This window comes from Lepisma saccharinum, chromosome 11 (assembly GCF_977018435.1).
Source record: "Lepisma saccharinum chromosome 11, izLepSacc3.1, whole genome shotgun sequence".
In the NCBI taxonomy this organism is placed as follows: Eukaryota; Metazoa; Arthropoda; class Insecta; order Zygentoma; family Lepismatidae; genus Lepisma; species Lepisma saccharinum.
Genome location: NC_139239.1, coordinates 81,616,287 through 81,637,234, shown reverse-complemented (window position 1 = coordinate 81,637,234; position 20,948 = coordinate 81,616,287). Strand labels below are relative to the sequence as shown.

The 20,948-nt window shown below is 37.9% G+C and overlaps 1 protein-coding gene across 1 annotated transcript in view; it reads right to left on the bottom strand.

The window, feature by feature from the left end:
• Positions 1 to 20,948, bottom strand: part of LOC145995102 (uncharacterized) — an 86,880-nt gene that overhangs the window by 2,159 nt on the left and 63,773 nt on the right. Inside the window, exons 5-6 of the mRNA XM_083131638.1 lie at positions 18,803 to 19,088; positions 9,011 to 9,081 (exon numbers count right to left, since the gene is read on the bottom strand). Coding sequence (XP_082987764.1) covers positions 9,011 to 9,081; positions 18,803 to 19,088 — 357 coding nt within the window. The remainder of the gene's footprint in view (positions 1 to 9,010; positions 9,082 to 18,802; positions 19,089 to 20,948) is intronic.

Below are 20,948 nucleotides of genomic sequence, written 5' to 3'. Positions count from 1 at the left end.
ATGATGGCTATTCAAGATAAGCTTATAAATAAAATAAAATCCTTTAATTTGTAAGTATACTTTTAAATATTGGTAATATGAGTGTACACGTTTTCAATGAGACCAGTTTTAGGGCAATGAACAATGATTAGAACCTCGGGGTTGTAAGGGAAGTCTAAAGTATAGGCCGTTGAAAGAGTGTAATAAAGCGTCGATAAGTAATATGTATCATGGCATTTAATCAGTACGTTACCTACAGTGGATGAGCAAGTTATATTGTTAAATACCTTTATCCTCCAATTGTATTATAAACATGCTCCAGTCAGGAAGAAGCGTGTTTCGCGTCCCCCTGCTCCCTGGCTGACGGACGAGTTGCACCGGCTTATGGCGATGCGTAACAAAGCGTACACCAAATATAGGAAGGCGATCAAGGTTGGTGATCATAACACATCCATCTTTGAAAATTACAGAATCCTGAGGAACCGTTGCACCCAAGAAGTACGAAAATCAAAGCGCCGATTCGCGTCTGAACTACTAACATACGAAAGCAAACCACGTCCTCTGGAAAAAATTGAAAATACTGGGAGTTGGAAAGCTGAGAAACCACGAATCCATTAATAAATTTCCACCGGAAGTATTGAACGATCACTTTTGTGATCTTCCGATCGTCGATGATAATGTGAAACACGAAACGATTCGTAATATTGAAACACGCTCCACAACTGCTCCAAAATTTCGTTTTTCTTACTTTTCGCCAGAACAAGTCAGAAAATCGTTACAGAAGATAAAGTAGGAGTAGATGAAATTTCTATCCTCATGATTAAAAAAAATATCTACCACGTACTTGGTCCTATCACTCATACTTTCAATTTTTCTTTAATTACCGGCGCATTTCCCTCGTCCTGGAAACTCGCCCTGGTACGCCCTATACCTAAAACAAACAACATAATAAACGTCAACGATTACCGACCAATCAGCATCCTCCCTAAAGCCCTAGAGCATCTCGTTAGCGATCAAACCCGGGACTTTCTAACGCGAAATAATTTAATAGATCCTTTTCAGTCTGGCTTTCGAAGTAACCACAGCACTTGCACGGCTCTTGTCAATGTAACCGACGACATGAGGCTAGCCATGGACAATAAACAACTTACGATTCTGGTACTTCTAGACTTTACAAAAGCTTTTCAAACCATTGATCATGAAATTCTACTCGCTAAATTATAATCGTTATTCAATGTTTCCGACTCCGCGGTAAATTGGTTCTGCTCCTATCAACAATGTGTCGTTGACCTATATGGAAAATCTTCGTGGAAAAACATTTCTTGTGGTGTCCCTCAAGCCCCCTCTTATTTGCTCTGTATAAACGACCTCCCGACGGTGCTTAACTGCTGTAAATACCATATCTATGCCGACGATTTTCAGTTATATTTCTCTTTCCCCCCGCAAGAAATACTTCATGCAATAGAAATTGTGAACAATGATCTTAAACAAATAAGTACTTGGTCTGCACACCATGGCTTACATCTAAACCCGACTAAAACCCAGTGTATTCTTGTAGGTTCCCCTAGAATTTTGAGCAAAATAGATAAATCTAGCCTCCCTAAACTCAACGCAAATGATAGGCATCTGTCCTTCTCCACTACTGTTAAGAATCTGGGTGTGATACTCAACCACCATCTCACCTGGGCAGAGCACGTTAACTCGGTATCAAGAAGAGCTTTCGGTGCATTGCATTCACTCTATCGGCTCAAAAACGTCCTCCCTGAACGCATAAAAATTAAACTGGTCCAGTCTCTTGTATTTCCCATTGTTGACTATTGCGACATTGCTTTCTTGGATGTCAATCACGAGCAAGCTAAACGGCTGCAGCGAATTCAAAATGCCTGCATTCGTTTCGTTTTCGATCTAAAATATTCAGAGATTTGACATCGTACTTTGCGAAGCTCGAGTGGCTTAAATTAAGCGATAAACGTAAATTTCATAAGTTAATTTTACTGTACAAAATCCTCCAAATAAAAGACCCGCAGTATCTCTATAACCGATTTCAACATCTTTCCGACTTTCACAGCCGCAACACCAGATCGCGCGAAAGGTCTCTGCTCTCCATTCCACTCCACAGATCCAACTTTTATGCAAATTCTTTTACTGTTACCTCAGCAGGCCTTTGGAACAAGTTGCCACCTGAAATTCATGTCTCTTTCTCAATTATGACGATCAAAAAATTGTTAAAGTTACACATATTATATAATCAAAATTAAATGTTTGATTTCCCTAATAATGTGGCGGGTGCAGAGAATGATAGAAGGACGTAAAGCACAAAAATGATTTAACGTAATAGTTAAGATGAATTATCGTCAAAGTATACCGTTTTGGACTGTGTTTAAGTAAAGTAAATGTTATGTTGGACTGTGCTTAAGTAAGTTTAACGTTATTTATTTGCTTGTACGTGCGTAAGGGCAAAAATATGTACGTGTGAGTGTGTGTGTGTGTGCCCTTATCTATAGGTTAGATTACCATTCTTATATGTTTTTTTCTTTGTATTTTTTTATTTGTCTGTAATTTTTATACATTTTATGTTTCTTTCTTTTTTTAATATTTTAATTATTTCACATTCAATTTTCTTTGTAAACATGGTCAAGTGGAATAAAAGGCTCCACAGCCTTAACTTCGCCATGTAAAAGAAGACGAAATAAATAAATTGCTCATAATGGGTGCTTTACTCAAATATGTAATACTTTTACTTGTTTATATTTGAATTTTTAGACTCGAAGGTTGATTAACTTAAATTTTCAAACTTACTATTTTATACATGTACTGTAACCGAAATAGTTCTTTGTGTGTTCTGTAGACAAGCGTTGTATTTTGTCCACTTTTGACTGTAGCACTGTAAAGAGTGTGGGGCTAGTGAAATCTTGAATGGTGCACATAACCAAACGTTTTGCGTTAAATTATTACGTAGAGTACGTACATGAATAGAAAAGCTATGTGTGTTTTGCACCGAGTTATAGAGACATATAAGGGGTGTGGAGGTAAGGTAGGGTAAGACATTTGCAATGTCACCCATAGTGAAAATGGTATGATCAGCACAACACTACACAGAGTGTCCCAATATCTGTTTGAACGTTACTAAGGGGGAACTATTAAATATAACTTGACTGGACGTTTTGTATTCGCAGGTGCAATGTTTACGTCGAGTGTGTGAGCTAACAGTCGTAGCCAGGCAGGGAGGGGGGGGGGCTGTGAAGAGCGATGTGTAAGCCACAAATGCACAGACACTGGATGATATGCGATTCAGACTACCTGTGCTTCTTTTCCACGGAAAGAATATCTGTTGTTCTACAGCGTTGCAGACGATGTATTGATGACAATGGACATCTACAACTTTGTGTATCTGGCACCAAAAAAGTTCATACTTACTGCTATTAGCGTTCCTGTTATTAACGTTCAAAGAGCTATAAACACTATTTTGGTACACTGTATTGATTGATTTGTTGTAGCTATTAAGTTCACTTTATGCACAGATAGGTTATTCGGGACTAGACCTACAGTTTAAAGTGGGATCCGAACCACTATGTGCCTCCACCGGATATCGAACCCGGGACGACGTTACCACTACGCCATCGGGAAAGCCCTACAGTATTAATGGTAATTATACACCAAACAGTACTTAATTCTTAACAACCAAGATTGTTTTAGCAAAAGCATCTTTTTTGAGCCTCGCATGGAAGGAGTGATGATAGGTAGTTAAAATTTTGGAGGATGTAAGGTTTGAGTTTTAGGACACTCTGTGTGAACTTTTATGAAACTCACGTGTTTATTTCTATTTTTTGTCAGGTTGAAAATGAATTAAGTGTCCGAGAAGAGAGTGGCCGAGAGGACCGTGATTCGGTGCCTCTGTCGGAAAGGCCTCACTGCACAGGCTGCTTTGGTCGAGTGTGGCTGTACCGCACTTCCTCATCCACCTTATTCCCCCGACCTGCCCCCATCAGATTTTCATCTTTTCCCTGCTATGAAGAATTCACTTCGAGGACGTCACTTCCACACGGACGAAGGCAGTCATTCAGTGGTGTGAGACTCAGGACAAATCATTCTACCAGATGACTGTAAACAAACTGCAGCACAGAATGTATAAGTGCATTGATCTGGGGGTGATTATAGAGATTATGTGATTATGTAGAGAAATCATAATGAGAAACTGTATACTCCTTTTCTGGAATGTCTGGAGTAAGAGAACGCGAACTCGTCCTCGGCGCACGTTGCGGGTGTGTGCTTTGTCCAACGAACGCGCGGAGGGGAGGTGTCACGCGGGAGGGGGCGACTCGACTAGCCAATCGCACCCTTCTCCACCTAGTCTGGCCCCGCCCACAAGCTTTCGCCTCAGCGCGTCGCTACTCCAGACATTCCGGAAAAGTTGTATAGCTCAAACACCCCTTCTCTGAGAGGCTGAAAACGTTTCACTCTCCCCTCGTATATAGGGTGTTTCTGTGCTATGTTACAGACTTGCAGGGATGATGGAAGGGAACAAACGCAACAAAATGAGATAGAGTACCCTTGTCCGGAAAGTATTTGACTGTTCATGTTAACAATTCACACATATATGTTGATTGATCGGAAGTTACTACAAGTATTGAAAAAACATTTCTTAAACTGAAAACAAAACAGTGATTCGTCTCCCAGTAGAAGCTCCTCGTCACTCAAGCTGTTTGTCAATGTCTTTGAAGCAGTACACAATTATATGAGACGATATTTTCTAAAACTACCTTCTCTTCAGTCTCTTCTGTTCTTATCTTCTCCTTCTCCTTCTTCTCTCCCCCTCCTTCTGCTCTGCTTTTATCTCATATCGCCTTCCCTACTTTACTCGCATCTTATCTCCATCCCACTCATCTCCACTCCTCGTATCTCCTCTCCTGTCTTAGATTTCCGACTCCACTGCAGTCTTCTCCTCTTCTTTTCGTTCTTCTCTTTATCTCTAATTTACTCTACTCTCCACTCCCCTCTTCTCGTCTTCTCTTCTCTCATCTCGTTTTCCTTCTCTTTTCTCTTCTTTGCTCCATTTTCCTCATCTCTCCTAGAATCTTCTTCCATTCTACTTCTCCTCTCCTCGTCTATCCTCTCTTTCTTCTCTCCTCTATTCTTCCTCTTCTCCTTTCGCTTTCTCTTTCTCCTGTCCTTTGTCACCTCTCGTTTTCTCTCACCTCTTTTCCTTTCTGTAGACTCATCAGCGATGAAATACCAGAAAACCATATTTTTTTCTTTGAGAAAGAATTTTGTCACTTGCGATATAATAATGATATTTTTAATAATTTTATACAATAATACTTGTTATTATTTCTTTCGCGTATTTTATAAATATCTATTGTGCATATGGCAACCCTGAAATTGAGCCTAACTCTACACGCAACCCACCAACGCTTTGTGTAAATTGGGTTGCCTATTATAAATTGTCGTTGTCCTAAAACTTTTGAGAGACACTGTACATGTGATAGACTGAATATATAAAGTATTAGATTAGTTTCTAAATACTGGAAAAAGTGAGTACTAATTTAATCAATTCAAAACGAATATTAATCATAATACTTATGAACAATGCTCGTAGATTACAACTTACTTTACATTTAGTTCAGTGTGTGAGTGAAAACTACTATTGTCGGGACGCGCTAGCAAGCGGCGTGGGACCACCCACTCTGGTAGCGACGCGCTGTTGCCGGATTAACCTACTTCAGGATTTTCGCGAGCACACAGAAACATGAGGAAGGCTGAACTACTGCAGCTCCTTGTTACACAAACCCCAGTTCCCCATATATCGAATAGATAGGCTTGCAGAAGAAGCGGGACATCCGGTGGTCCGTCTCCCGCCTTATCATTGTATGTACAATGCAATCGAACTTATTTGGGCACAGGTCAAAGGATTGGTAGCACATAGGAACACTTCGCCACCTTTTACACCGTCTAAAATTTTGCAATTGACAGAACAGGCTATCGGGGATGTGACAGCAGATAGGTGGCGTTCGGCTACAGAACACACAAGGAAGATTATTTCCGAAGCATGGGAAAAGGAGGGAGTTGAAGAGCAGCAAATGGAGGATTTTGTAATTTCACTTGGGCGGGAAGACAGCAGTGACAGTAGTAGCTCAGAAGAAGATGTTCATTTACCAACCAACAATGAAGATGATCTTGGGATAGCGCCACTGTAATGGTAGCCGGTAAGCAAAAACAACTGATTCTTTAACTACTACTTCTGTTCTTTCATTCATTTTTAATGTTTTTACATACAGGTAGCTCAAAGCACTAATAACACATGTACCAAATGTATCATTAATGTTAAGGAAATCGAGCAATTGCCTAGCGTTTCGTTGTAATTTATTGAAATCTGTATTGCCAGAGCCTGTATTCTCATATAGCTCCCAAATTATCTCACTTCACACACCCACATGTGCCTTCCCGATGGCACAGTGGTAGGGTAAGTGTTGTCGCCTTGTAATCAAGTAGTCCTGGGTTTGATACCCTGTCGAGGCACATAGTGGTTCGGATCCCACTTCCAACTGTAGGTCCATTCCAGATTAGCCGTAGTGTGCATAAAGTGGACTTTAAAACACCAACTCAATCAATCAATTCACACACAATTGATTTGTTCTTGATAAATTCTTCTCCGTAATACAGTAACTCAGTTCTGTAAAATTCTGTTTTGGAGGTGAATTTTTGTAGGTTCCTCAAAATATAATTTAAAAACGTGTTAACGAAACGAAGTTGTACGTAATTTGTTCATACGTAATTTGCCCTAATTTTCAAGAAATGCATTTCATTTGTACGTTCTGAAGCTTCATCAATCGCGGCGTGACAAAGAAGGCAATAAGAGGCGGCATGAAATCAAAGGAGAACGATTTGCCACAGTGTTGTTCGTAACAGAAGACGCATTTTCTTTTGTTGGTAATTGTGATACGATACAACATAAGTAAAAAGATGCCGGTAGCTAATGCTGGCAATGTACCATAATCAAAACACAACAGAGGTTCTTTCAGTGAAGGTTTTCGGTTGCTGTGTAGAGCAGGAAGATAAAATGTTTCATGCTTGCCAGAATGCCCGAGCTTCCCAACAGCTGATTAGCCTGTCCGTGTGTTTGTGCGAACGTGGCAACGTAGAAACCCCCCAGCCACATGGCAGCCAACGAGGAGACAGAATTTGGTCACGTTCTGCCGTTCTGCGTTCTGATTGCACGCCGCTTCTTATCGCGTCCGTACTGTAGTTTTACACAAACTGTGACTCTTTGTTGGAGGCGAAGACACTTACTTGATTGGTGCAAAGATTACAAAATTACCAAGCAATTATAGTTTTCAGTTACGAGTGTATGTAGTTACTGCATTGTTGTGTCAATGAAATGTGAGAGACAAAGAGAGTTCAAATATTAACTTAGATGAATTGTTATTTGCAGTACAACCGCTTAATTCCTTTTACAACTGTTTCTATATTTTTGAAGCATTAACTTATCAATAAAAAGTTATTGTTTGCTGTCTTTAACATGGTTTATTGTAATATATTCTTCAATTTACCAGTTTTGTACAATGATAGTTACAAGTATATTTTAAAGAATTCAAATTTTTAATTAGTACTGAACCATTCAACGGGATATTATTTCGAGTATTATTAAAGGCTTGCATATTGTAGTCAAATTTAAATATTAGTATCTATGAAAACACACAATTGATATTCGTAAACTGCATAATTTCGCTGGAATAATTTTCTGCAACGATTTTACAGGTAGTATAAGTTTGACAAAAGCTGAAACTAATCAATTTCCAAAATGCATAATATTGATTTGCAGCTAATTCACGAATAACCATGCATAAACGAATAAAAATCTAAATCATTAGAGGAGAATATACGTAATTATATATTTACTGTAATTTGCATAAAATCATAAATATAATTACTAGAGATGAACTAATTCTTGGTGCATTCAAAATGTATGTTACTATGGTCGCAGTTTTCTAAGTAAATATATACAACACGCATGCCGTGATATCATGTTGGACGCTTTCCTAGTAAATATATTGTAAAATTGAATATTGTTTTTCGGACTTTTACTGTTATTGTTATTATTGTTTTTTTAATATACGTATATTGGTAGGATATGGAATTTTGGATAGAAACGGGTGTACGCTTCAAACAAACATAGGATGTAAGTTTTTAATTGAACCCAATGTTTTTCTTATTATTTATATGCACAGTAAGGTTTTGAAAGCATCAAAGATTTCCAGAGAAAAACTCATGTTTGTATGATTATTGGTCTTAAATGTCTGGTAATAAACATTTATTTATTTACTTATTTGTACATTATAGAAAACAGGTTCTCGTATAGTGGAATATTTAAATTATCGATGGATCTATCCGTCTGTCAATCATAGTCACAAAAGTGGAAACAACAATCTATGTACACAGAAAGCGAAGTAAAAAAATCAATCAATACATTATTGTGACTTATGCCTAACAAAAAAAAATACATTTATGGCTAATATGCTGATAAGATATGTTATCTCGATTTGGATATTTAGGAAATTACGAAAAGTACAAAGAAAAAACTTTGTGTAATTAAATCGCATTTAAATACGAATCTATTATTATTAAAACAATATATAATCACTCATCTGTAGTTCGTTTAAAAATATATTACCAATGTACAGAATAGTACAATATTCTGGTTAATAATATTCATAATATTGTGGTTACATAATAAACGCATCTCCAGTTTCTCCATAATTAATCTCGTAATTATTTCCAACTATCTTAACTGGGTGAAGATACCCATATATGCACATAGATAAATATAGATATGGATATAAATGCAGATATGAGTATAGATATAGATACATTACTTGTGGTTAACTTCTTTGAATCTTTCTCTTTATTGTTTTTCTTTTCTACCAATATTTGTAACATTTCTGCTATCCTTAGTGGTTGGCTACATTTTATTTGAATATCTTCTGAGTAAGATTCGTGCAGTTTTAGTATCATTAACATGTCACTTAACCATTACCTGGTTGTCTTCTTCTTTCCTCTTGGTTCTTCTAATACCAAGGAAAGAATTCCTTTCCCCCTCAGATTCGCCTGTAATTAAACGAGAGAAAGAAAGTGTATCAGTGCTACTTGTGTCGTTTAGATAACGTCGCTTATCAGACGAAGGGGAGTATTTATTTTCTCTAGTTCCACAAAATGTTTTATTTTTTGTAATGAATACATTCCCCTCTACTTTTCAATATTTTAATTGTAAACCGGTTAAAATTGACTGTTGTAGATCAAATTCTGTGGTTTCAAAATGTTACCGTGTAAAATGTTAACTATGAAACTGCATGTTAATGTCAAAGCTACTGCGCTAAAAATAGTGAATTTTAGAACCCAGAAAATAGGTACTAGTATAAAGTAGCATACATTATTTCAATTGACGATTAACCAGTCTGTTTGTTATATGGGTCATTCCAAATCAAATCAACCAATAACAAAATATTTTTGAACCATTAGGATTCAGACTTTTAAGATTTTTTGTTTATTCATTGTACGTACCTATGAAGAGGAAAAAAACTGCCAAATTTGACTCCAATGTCAATGTTGGTGAGAAATCGGAATTTCGACTGGCCCTGTCGTCCAAAGAATTAGTCAGAGCACCTTTCGCCGCTATGTGTACCGACTACAAGCCTTCTAGGATAGACTGCTTTACACAATAGAACTTTCCAACGTTATAGTACCTTAGTAGGTTCTGGCAGATAGCCACACCTTCAGCTAGTCAATTTTTATTGATTAACTGATTGTTTTATTTCGCTTTTCTGCCGATTTTGTCTAGTCGTGAAATGAATTTGAATGGTGATAAGATGAAATGCATGAAGAGACCATCAAAAAAAATTATGGACTGCACAACACAGGCCCCCGCAGAGGATCATGGCAAATTGCAGTCCAGGGTGTACTACGTGGAAGGGAGGTTGGCATACAGGTGTCTTCGGAAAGGGTCGCCCCATACAACGCTAGCCAATTTTAGACGTCTTACATGCCCGTACTATATCTCTTCTTTCCATGTAAATTCTGTGGACACCTGTGTAATAGATTACGTGGGTTGGAGATTTAATAGTGGCAACTATTTATTTACAAATGTACAAAACAGATACCTCTGTGAGACTTTAGTAGCCCTTCGATGTAGTAACCACCATTGTGTGATGTGGGAGTCATTGTATACCTGTAGCAGCGCCTGTTTTCTTGATGGTTCTAATGGAGCGGTCTATCGCCTGAAGCGAATACCCTTCATCTTTTTTTTTTTTAATTTATTTAGGGATCAAATCAAAGTCCTGGAAGTATGGGGGATGATAGAGCACCTGCTAGCCGCATCGAGCAAACAAATCAGCCAGAGGTTGCTCTACATGCGCCCGAGCATTGTCCTGCAAAATGATGGGAGGATTCAGCAGAAAGTGTCGCCTGTTCTTTCGCAACGCAGGTTGCAGGTTATGTTCCTAAACTGAACAGTAATACTGCGCATTTACGGTTTGTCCTTGAGGTACGGTATGCGTTAAGAATATACCATCACAGTGGTACACATTAGCGGGGTTCTGACTACACAACTACATAAATTTATACCGCCAACTCCAACGATACTCTATTGCTCTCATCACTGCGCATGCACCTAGTGTTGGAAGGAAGAGTCCATTGACTGTGAGGTAGTTAGGTATCAAACTGGCGTGTGGTATAATCGTGAAACATCTGTTCCGTTTCATAGCATATATACAGCAGTGTTGCCATTATTAAATCTCCAACCCCGTACATATATTAACGGCTTCCTACAGGCAGCGATCCACCACACAACCCTCTATTACTTCGATCTTTCCTATTTTATTGGCGGTAAAACATGCATTAAACATAAAATGAAACGAGATAGATTCGACGTGAAGGTATTGTATATTTGCTTTAGTGGACTTGCTATTTTTGACTATACCATGTCCAAGCTAACTGTGTAGCAGGGCCGCGCATAGCGGCAGAGAAGGAGGAGGAAAATTGAGTGGGCAAAGCCAATGCGAAGCAGGGAAATCGGGTAACTCCAGTCGCCTCTCCCTTCCATTACGCAATCCATTTCCTCTCACTATTCATTGGTGGAGCCGTCTCGCGTCACTACTTGCGCAGAGACTTGTTCTCGTTCGTCTGCTCCACAGATAGCTGGGACAGAGTATAAACATAAAAGTTGCGCATGTTTGATAGGAGGAATTTGAATTACGTGGGCGTTTTGAAACGTTTTGCCTCCTATGCAATAACTCTGGCAACACTGGTCAGAGATACGCGAAATAGTTGTGAGAATTATCGCTGATTCACTGACTGTTGCGACATCTAGCGGCTACTAACAATAAGAAATTGGATCTAATTTTTTGCCATTGTTGTTGTTTCCATGGAGATCATTTCAAATCCGTAATCTCCAAGTTTTAAACGCCTATATCTTCGTTACTACTGAAGATACAGGAATTATTTTACACGTGCAAAGTCACGCATAAGTGAGTAAAATGGCGAGGTACATGGAACAACGTGTGGTTGAAACAACATGCTGTTATTGAATTCCTCACAGCAGAGGGTTGTGCGCCCGTTGACATTCATCGACGAATGAGTGCTACCTATGGCGACGCCTGCGTGGATGTGAGTTCTGCCAGTACTCTGCGCACGATTACTGCGCGTTAGGCATGGCAAGGTCGCAATTCTTCACCATGACAATTCTCACCCGCACATGAGTAGCCAAACGCAGGATGCATTGTAACGTATCAAATTCCACGAGATTTTACCCCACCCGCCGTACATCTCAGATGTCGCACCTTGTGACTTTTTCCTTTTTCCGAGGCTGAAGGAGCCCCTGAAGGGACATCGTTAGACCAGTGATGCGGAGGTGCAAGCAGACGTGCGCCTCTGGTGCCGGGAGAAGACGCCTGATTTCTTCGCCGACGGGATGCAACAACTTGTCCAACGTTGGCATTTGTGTGTGGGCAATTGTGGTGACTACGTGGAAAAGTAGTAACACCCTGGGGGAGGACATTACAAGATTTATGAAGACATATAGTTCATGTAAGTATATTTCATATTGTTGACGTTATTGCGTAGGCAGCCATATCTCCTGTCAAAACGCCCTCGTGTCTACAGAAGTAAGCAGTAAATAATAAATTATATTTTTATTTTATGAGCAAGAAGAAGAAGAAATCTCCTAAATGTCTAAGTTTCCGTTGTATTGTGTCTAAAAGTAGTGTACTTACACTTTACTTAAGTTAGAATCAAGTAAGTCTAAATACTAATTATTCTTAATAAAATGAATATAAATAGTGGACCGGGCCTCTCCCACAGCTTCATAATGAACTGTCGCCTTGAAATGAAGGTGTTTCGGGTTAAAATCCCGGTAGAGGCTCCGTAACTACAATACTATCTAAGACTGCCTGGTTGGAAAGAAGGACTATGTGGTTGCAGGTTTTTTTTTATTTTACTTCAGCTTTCGTTCGGAAGATGAGATGTTGTTTCACGAAACTCAAAATTACCGACGTTAGGGGCTGCCTGTTGTACCAGTGAAGTTGGTACCGTAAGATAAGGGTTCCGAATCTTTTTCGTTTCACGGCGCCCTTAATGTTTCGAAATCTTTCCACTGCGCGCAAGTCAGAATGTAGGCCTATCTATCACTTGCAACGCTCACTTAGTGTGGTTTGGTTGCTTACCTTTTTTTAAATATTAAACACATATTTCAAATTCAGAATCATTTTACATGTAAAAGGTTCTAAATAAGCACATATGTGGAACAATCATATCATTTCAGTGAAAGTATTGGAACATTTCGCGGCTCCCTTAGAAGCCAGACACTGCCCCCCAGCGCACATTTTGGGAACCACTGCACTGGACACACAGATACAGGTGGAGATATAAAAGTCCTATATTACACCGAGAAGAACGTATTAAAAAATAAAGTCGATAATCGATTTTGATGTTTCATGAATGCTCTGCTTCAGTGTCAACTCAATCGTGTACGCGCGATTTTAACGTATCTCTACTGCTCTGTTATCTCAATGCTTACATTACATTCCAGAGTTTCAAAAATGTCTGCATTGTCTTCCGTGATACGATTGCTAAATACAACACACATCTTCGGAATGTTTCTCTCCTTCTGTTGAATTAATTACAAGTTATTTTATTTACTTCTCTTTCCCGTTATTAAACAATATTATTATCTTTAAAAATAGGGTGTATTCAAGCCAACAAAAGTTATCCAGAAAATTACTCGTTATTAAGACTCACGCATTTAATTCGTTAGCCTAGTTGTGTTACACCTGTTTGCATGTATGAATGAATTGGTCCATACATTGGAAATTAATTAATTATGTGTAGTTGTTTTGAAACCGTGTTTATATGTAAATCAGTCTGAACCACAGAGAAGGAAAATAAAGGCGGAGAGGAACGGAGAACTTTTGTGCCGTGGAGCTGGAATTCTAAATCTGGACGCCCACTGAGACGCGGCAACAGAACGAAACGGAACTTATGTTGATTGCTTCTATTGAAATCAAATGGTGTAAGGCCCACTACAGGGAAAGACGCGGAAACGAAGCGCGGACTATACACGTCCCTGTTCGTACCAATCAATACAAAAAAACAGTGAGATGGAATGAGGTTTCTCTTTCTCCGACTGAACTTTCATCAGGGCTCTTGCCCTTCTTAATAAGAGGGTCTGCGCACGCCTATGCCTTAGATCGAGAATATTTGGAGCGCTGTCTTCACGCCTCTACGTGCCTTCGAGGTAATTTACAATTTAATTTGTGTGAAAAACACACCAAATGTGGTTGAAGCTGTGATGCTGCCTTCATTGAGTATACAGGGTGTTTCCGTGACCGTGTTACAGACTGGCAGGGATGATGGAAGGAAACAAACGCAACAAAATGATATAGGGAAATGACCCAGTCAAAAGTTACAAGCCAAAACTTTCGAAGGGCAGGCAAACACGCACAACGCGGAGGGGAACCATAATAGAAAGGGGAAAGGATCCACCGTGCATGCCCTGGAACATTTAATAGGTCCGTGTCTTTTTTTTCCCCTACGCGTTGTGCGTGTTTACCTGCCCCTCGAAGGTTTTGGCTTGTAACTTCTAACTGAGGCATTTCCGGACCAGGGTTCCCTATCTCATTTTGTTGCGTTTGTTCCCTTCCATCATCCCTGCCAGTCTGTAACACGGTCAAGGAATCACCCTGTATATGGTATGAGTATGAATCCTCTGCTTCAATGACGAGGAACATTGCTTAGTGTTAGAGAGGATTGCCTGCTATTGTCCAGTACATCTCATCCTCCAGGTAGAATCGATACGTGAAACGAATTTTGAAAAAGGGTTTTCTTTTTTACGAATGCTGTCGTTCGTTTCATAACCCAATCAAATTTCTTCTTTCTAATCAGGTATAACGGGGAACCTCCTATGTTATACCCTGCAAAAATATCAACTACATAAAACTGAAGCAAACATAGTAAATAATGCAATTTATGTATTTTAGTAAGATAAAATGTATTACTAATATGTGAGAAAGATGATGAATATATTTGAGATTCTCGAAAGTAAAAACTGCAAACCATTTCTTTTTGATTTTGACAATCACAGAGCTGTAGTTGTAATACCTAGTTATTTTTTTTAATTCGTTATAAAATGTCAAAACACAACTACTTGATTAAAAAGTTTATAGTATAAGTGACATCTGTTATAGAAATTAGAAATTAAATTAAGTTCTAATGAGCACAGCATATCATTGCACCTACATATTACTGTATGATAGGTGAAATAGTGAGGCATAATCTATTTATTTATTTAATATTCTTTGTTCACAGAGGATAAAACCTCCAATAACTGGCTGCGTTTGTTGTTACATTTCAACTTGATGAATACACAAACACACGTGCATACACACAGTGTGCGAATTAAGGCGGGTGAAATGCAGGGGATTCCTCCCCCAAAAAAACATGATATTCCCGGCAAAAGAAAATTATTTTTATCCCTGCCTGGGATGTTTTTATCCCCCCCTCATAGAAAGTATAATTGAAAGCATACAGTATACCATTTTCTATGTAAAAACCCAATTGAAAAATCATTCGCATCCATTAATTGTCTAGTCATCAAAGATTTCCATGCCAAAAAGTATGCAGCCTTGTGGATTAACCTCTGACCAACCTATGTATTAAAATGTTCACAAGAAACTTGCACAGGTAGGTAAAATGGTCCCGTTTTGATCGGAACAGTTCCGTTTCAGAGGCGTTATTTATTAAAAAGCCACTATTTGTCCCGCCTTATAAAAGTCTAGGAGGTATCTTGAAAAAAGAACTATAAATTTGAGAGATATTTCATGCTAAAAAGATGTACTGTTTTGTAGGGCAGTCAATACGCATCTAGTTTCTTTACGAAATTGCAAATAAGAATTTAAGATTCCTGCGTCTTGACACAAACTCAAAAGAAAAAATCTAGAGTTGTGTGTTTGATATGTGGGGTAAGGTTTTCGGGGAGTCTTATAAACGGTTGATGAAGAATAAAGCTGCTCTCAAGAAGATTGGTTCTTCTGCTAAGTACTTCTGACATTACTCAACTTCAGTATAAATGTTGATCAGAAAGAACGACAAACGCTATGTAATGGGAGATAATATTTAATTTATTGTTTATGATTTAGGTATCATTTATGTGATCCTTCCTTTAATGAATAATAATAATACGCTAATAATAGCAATAACTTTAAAATTAGCCCTAACCGATTTTTCAGGAAAGGGAGGCTGGTAAACTGATCTTCTTGGGATGACCCTTTTCCATCGAAATATTAGGGTCACCCTATTAAATGAACATAAGTTTCAACCTGGGAATAGAAATTTGCATAAGTTTTCGGTGTTACTAGTTCGATAGCTCTTTTTGTGTACGAGTTTGGGTTTTCTTAGAATGTAAATGCACTGTTTCTAAATTACGTCATAAAAATGTATTAACTAAGATTTTATGACCTAGGCTAGAATCAATGTTCTAAGGTACTTAGAACCGAAGTTTAGAATAGTTCATTTACTGACCGCTAACAGATGTACAAATTTGCATACCCGAAAAACCTAATTCCGAAAATGAAATTTCAAATACGCCACTGAGTGGGCCAACGGCGCCAGCATTGGGGGGGGGGGGGGCTTGCCCACCGGAGATATCTGGAAAAAGACATATAATTCGAATGGTTAAATTGTAGCGATATTTTGTTTTTTTGCAATTTACAGACTGTCAGTTACAGCAATTAACTTATGCCATGCCTAACAAAATAGATATTAGGATCATGTGTACTGCCGTAACTAGGGGTATGTAGGGTGTTCGGGATGGAATTAGGAAGGAAATAATAATTCTGACGTTCGGGACTGAAAAAGATCTTAATTTCTAGACCAGGTCGAAATATTTTCAGGACGGGAATTTTTCGAAATTTCCCGATGCGGTGAAAATCTCGAATTGTACACACAAATTCTTCTTCAAGTGATTGTGTTTTGAACTTCTGGAATAATAACTGTTAATTTTTTAAAAAATAGATGCTTTAAGACTAGTAAGAGAAAATCAAGAATTAACCTCTTTTAAATCAAATCCTTTGGAATTTCTCGGGCGTCGTTCGGTAATACGAAAAGTCGGGATCTGAACTTGATAATTCTCACACCTGTCATTTCGAATTATTACTGTTTTTACTGTACCCTTCGGCATGTCAAAATATGATGAGACATGCCATGAAGAACGTAGATTAAGTGTTTTGATATCTGTGCATTGTTCAAATGTACAAAAGGACATAGAACTGTTCGTCAACAAAGCGTTAGGTCAATCTATGTAAATAGCAGACTCGAGTTTGAACTTGTATACATCGCCAAAGAATTTTTTAATTGAATTTTAATTTTTTTATTTGTAAAGTAGTAGTAGTTGTAATAGGTATAATGATAATAATGATAAAAGCAAGAAATTCATACAAGAAAGTACGGGTTGTTCGTAAAGAACACTGTATTTCTGGCTACAAAGGAAGCACTTTGCAAACAGGCACGGTTACATAAAAGAAGTTATTTCAAATTCGAATGCAGGTTCACATTAGAAATGAAATCTTTTGCATATCTAAATCAATAGGAAGGAAAACTTAATTTTACTGAAGGCGAAATGCTGAATCCAAAAATGTATTGTCTGGACACGATTTTGAAGAATGATCGGTCAAGAAACAACATTGGAAATGACGTCGTAACTCTGTTCCCATACGTGCATGTAACATTTCCTCTCATGAAGTATATATTTACTTTTTCGAAAATTGAATTGAATGGTCGTTTTAAGCCCACTTTATGCACAAACACACTAATCTGGATTTCTTATTACTTCCATTTATTGCACTATATTAATGATTACACTTGTGATGCAACAAACTTGAATACAAATATTATTCAACATTTACTAACACAAGTTTGACTTCAAACATTTTATTTTTAAGTTAAGGCAAGCATGAAATTGGACCTACAGTTTAAAGTGCGATCCGAGCCACTGTGAAATGTGCATCCATTGGGTAACGACACCCGAAACCTCTTGATTACAAGGCAACGACGTTACCATTATGCCATCGGCAAGGCTTTTCCCACATTGACACCATTCCAAAATTATTGCCTATCTCCCGTATCTGCATACAAAATCAATGTAAAATAATTTGCGAAGGGAGAATGATGTATTAAGTTTTTATATTCTAAGCAACTGTAGTTGTGACTTATGTAAGATGAACATGCGTCGCTTTTTGCAACTTTTGGCTAATCGCTACTATGAGGATGAGTGATGATATGATAAAAAATGTAGGGACACTCACAGGAACATCCTGGTCGGGATTCAAACTCGGGCATCGCATCTGTTAAAATTATGTTTGAATGATTACACTTCTAATTTCTTTCTTTCTCTGTTTCCGAGATAAACTGGAATCTACACATTCATGGGGACCGCAATGTCCTAGGTATAATCGACACATCATGCAGTCATAGATGATGAAGCCAGGCTTGCACCAGAGGATGAGAAGCACTCACACTTTTCAGTGCCACAAGAGAAAAGTTACAACGAGGAACCAACTTCTGCAGAAGTGGTACTAATTTGTAAATTCAATATTTCTGTTTAATAGTAATTTGATTTTTATATCTGACAACATTTTTCTTTATTTCTAGTTCTGAAATTTTGGTTTTCTACCATAAACAAACTACAATCAAATCGATATAGTCATGGCTGTAGTCGAGGGCCTACAGGGTTAACCTAACTTGTTAGCGAATGCCTTCTGCTGCAACTTACATTACTTTACTTAATCCAAAGAATAGTTGGTTCCACAGTTTTGAAAACTAAAAAAAAAATAAGTTATGTGACAGGTCAAACAACATAAACTTCATGACCAAAATTTCCCTCTAATTTTTAAAGCTTTTAATGACAAAATATAATAACTATGCATTTCAGAACACATTGCATGAAACGTAAAAGAAAAGAAAAACAGTTGTGCTGCATATTCATTCATCTGATCCATCTGATGAATGGAGTAGAAAAGTCTCCTCAATGACATAATAACAGCAATAATAATAATACATTTTGGAGTAAATTGTTTTATTATCATGAAATTTTAATTATTATTATTATCACATAATAATTATTATTGTCATTAGTTCTACATGTATTATTCAAATTTCTCGCGACGCCCATGGAAATAATTATGAGTGACCCCCTTTCCGAAAATGTTTCCTGCCTACGGCCATGGTGTCACTTCACGCTTAGACAAGACTGGGGGAAAATAAGGATCGAATTTATTGTACTCACCTGCCGCTGCTTCCTTCTTCATTATAAACATTGATCCGTGCCCCGAAGCATCCTTCCAGTTCCATACTTTGGAATATACGTTCCTCCCTCCAGCTTCTCTCCAGTTGACCTCCTCCATTGTGCCATAACCTTCAGGGCTGTTCCAGTTCCAGGTGGTTGTTATTCCCGTGGCAGACAATCGACGCACGTAAGTCCACAGGCTGTTCTTTTCCAAGGAGCTCCAAACATTTCCTACACTGTGTGGATCTGTCCATGTCCAGCTGTTCGGTTCTTGAGTTGCTGCTGCCTGGAAGGAAATTTACATCAACTTATTTCAACAGTAATATTGAAATCAAACATACATCCAATTTCTCTACTGATAGACAACCTTATATTAACCATTACATTTGCATTTTTCCCTGTTTCTCTCTACGCATTTCTTTTTTTACATTTGCATTTTTATAAATATTTTTTTTGTTCTTACACATTTGTATTACTCTATGTCTACTATTATTTTAATGAGTATATTTGTAATTGTAGGTAAATGTGAAATTCTTTATTTCTCTTTGATTTTAATCATTCATTCTATCTGTATTCATGTATTATTAAATAATAATTATTTAAATTTTCTCATGTAGTTCATGACAAGGGTTAGGTGGTAGAGCAGTCTACGGCTGAACCTCGCCCCCAAAATAAAGGAATTATATCATCATCATCCAAAGTTAAAGTTTAAATTATACTCTCATAAGCTTATCGAGTCTTTACTACAGTTTAAAGTCGGTTTCGAACCACCAAGTGCCTCCACCTGCTATAAAACCCAACAAGATGACACCATACTTTCATCGGACGAATAGACTAAACAAGAGAAAATGTAATGCATACATAGTGCACGTGAACAGAACCAATCCTACGAAGGAGAACAACATGGGCATCCGCCACTGGGCCCATGCTTTAAAGGGCTCTGCACCAGGTCAGTCAAACATATATAGAGAAAATATTAATAGTGTAATTCTAGCACTATAAATTCAGAATTATGTAAAATTAGAATTACGAAAATTAAAGAAAAATTAGGTGTCTTGAGCTCTTGAGCATTAAAAATACCTGAGATTACTGAAATCATAATCTAAGCTCTACATCACATAAAACACACAATACCTATTCAATATCAGTCAAAACTACTATCCAGAACTGTAAGCATAATATGTATATGTATATATCGGTGCCTGTGTTCGGGGGAGGGGGTGTGTACAGGATGTCGCCGGACAACCATGAAAACGAACAATTTCTCTTAATAACATTTGCTCATTTTCCATCTCCTGTTGCCTTGTAATTAAGCCGTCCCGGATTCGATAGTCAATCGAGATACATTGCACAGTCGTATGGATTACACAGCGAACTGTAGGTCCAGTCCTGCCTGATCAGCCTATTTGGCATAAAGCCGACATAAAGCAAACTTTGAAAAAAAATCTTATTATTTTGCTCATTTCGATGTTACGGATCTTTGAAAAACGGCATTTTCTATCCTATATGCATGCAATCATATGAGAAGATTTACGGTTTGCCAGTGCCACCTTGAAAATAACAATATCTGTAGTGCCATATGGATAGACTCAGCATCCCTTGGAGTGTTACGAATTCTATTTTTTGTGAAAACTCATAAAGTACGGTAAGTAACAGTTCATAAAAAAGTACGAATGACCAGTGATGGACTTGAATCTGGAATCTTCGATAGTGTGATGTGACTCTATCGTCGAATCCGTTCGGATAACGAAATGGCTTCTGCTTGATACAGTATGAAGATTTTGCAATTCTCCTTTTTTAATTTTCAGGTAAATATAAGATGATTTTTCTTCGTACACTTTGAAGGGTGTAAAAAGGCCATATGTGCCGACGCACACAAAACGTGAACTCGTTCATTCATTTATAAATTGACTATGTTTAATCTAAACACAGTGCTTTATTAAGTGTATCAAACACAACGAAGATTGAGAAAGGGAATTTGAAATCTCACATTATTCCAAAACCTTCTGAATTCATAAGAAAATTCATTATACAGACCTCGTGCACAGGCCATATTCCCTGCGCTTACCTAAGGTCGATTGTGCACATGAGTATTCGAACTTGGACAATCCATTTTCCCAACGAGCTTTTCATTGAAGGCACAACA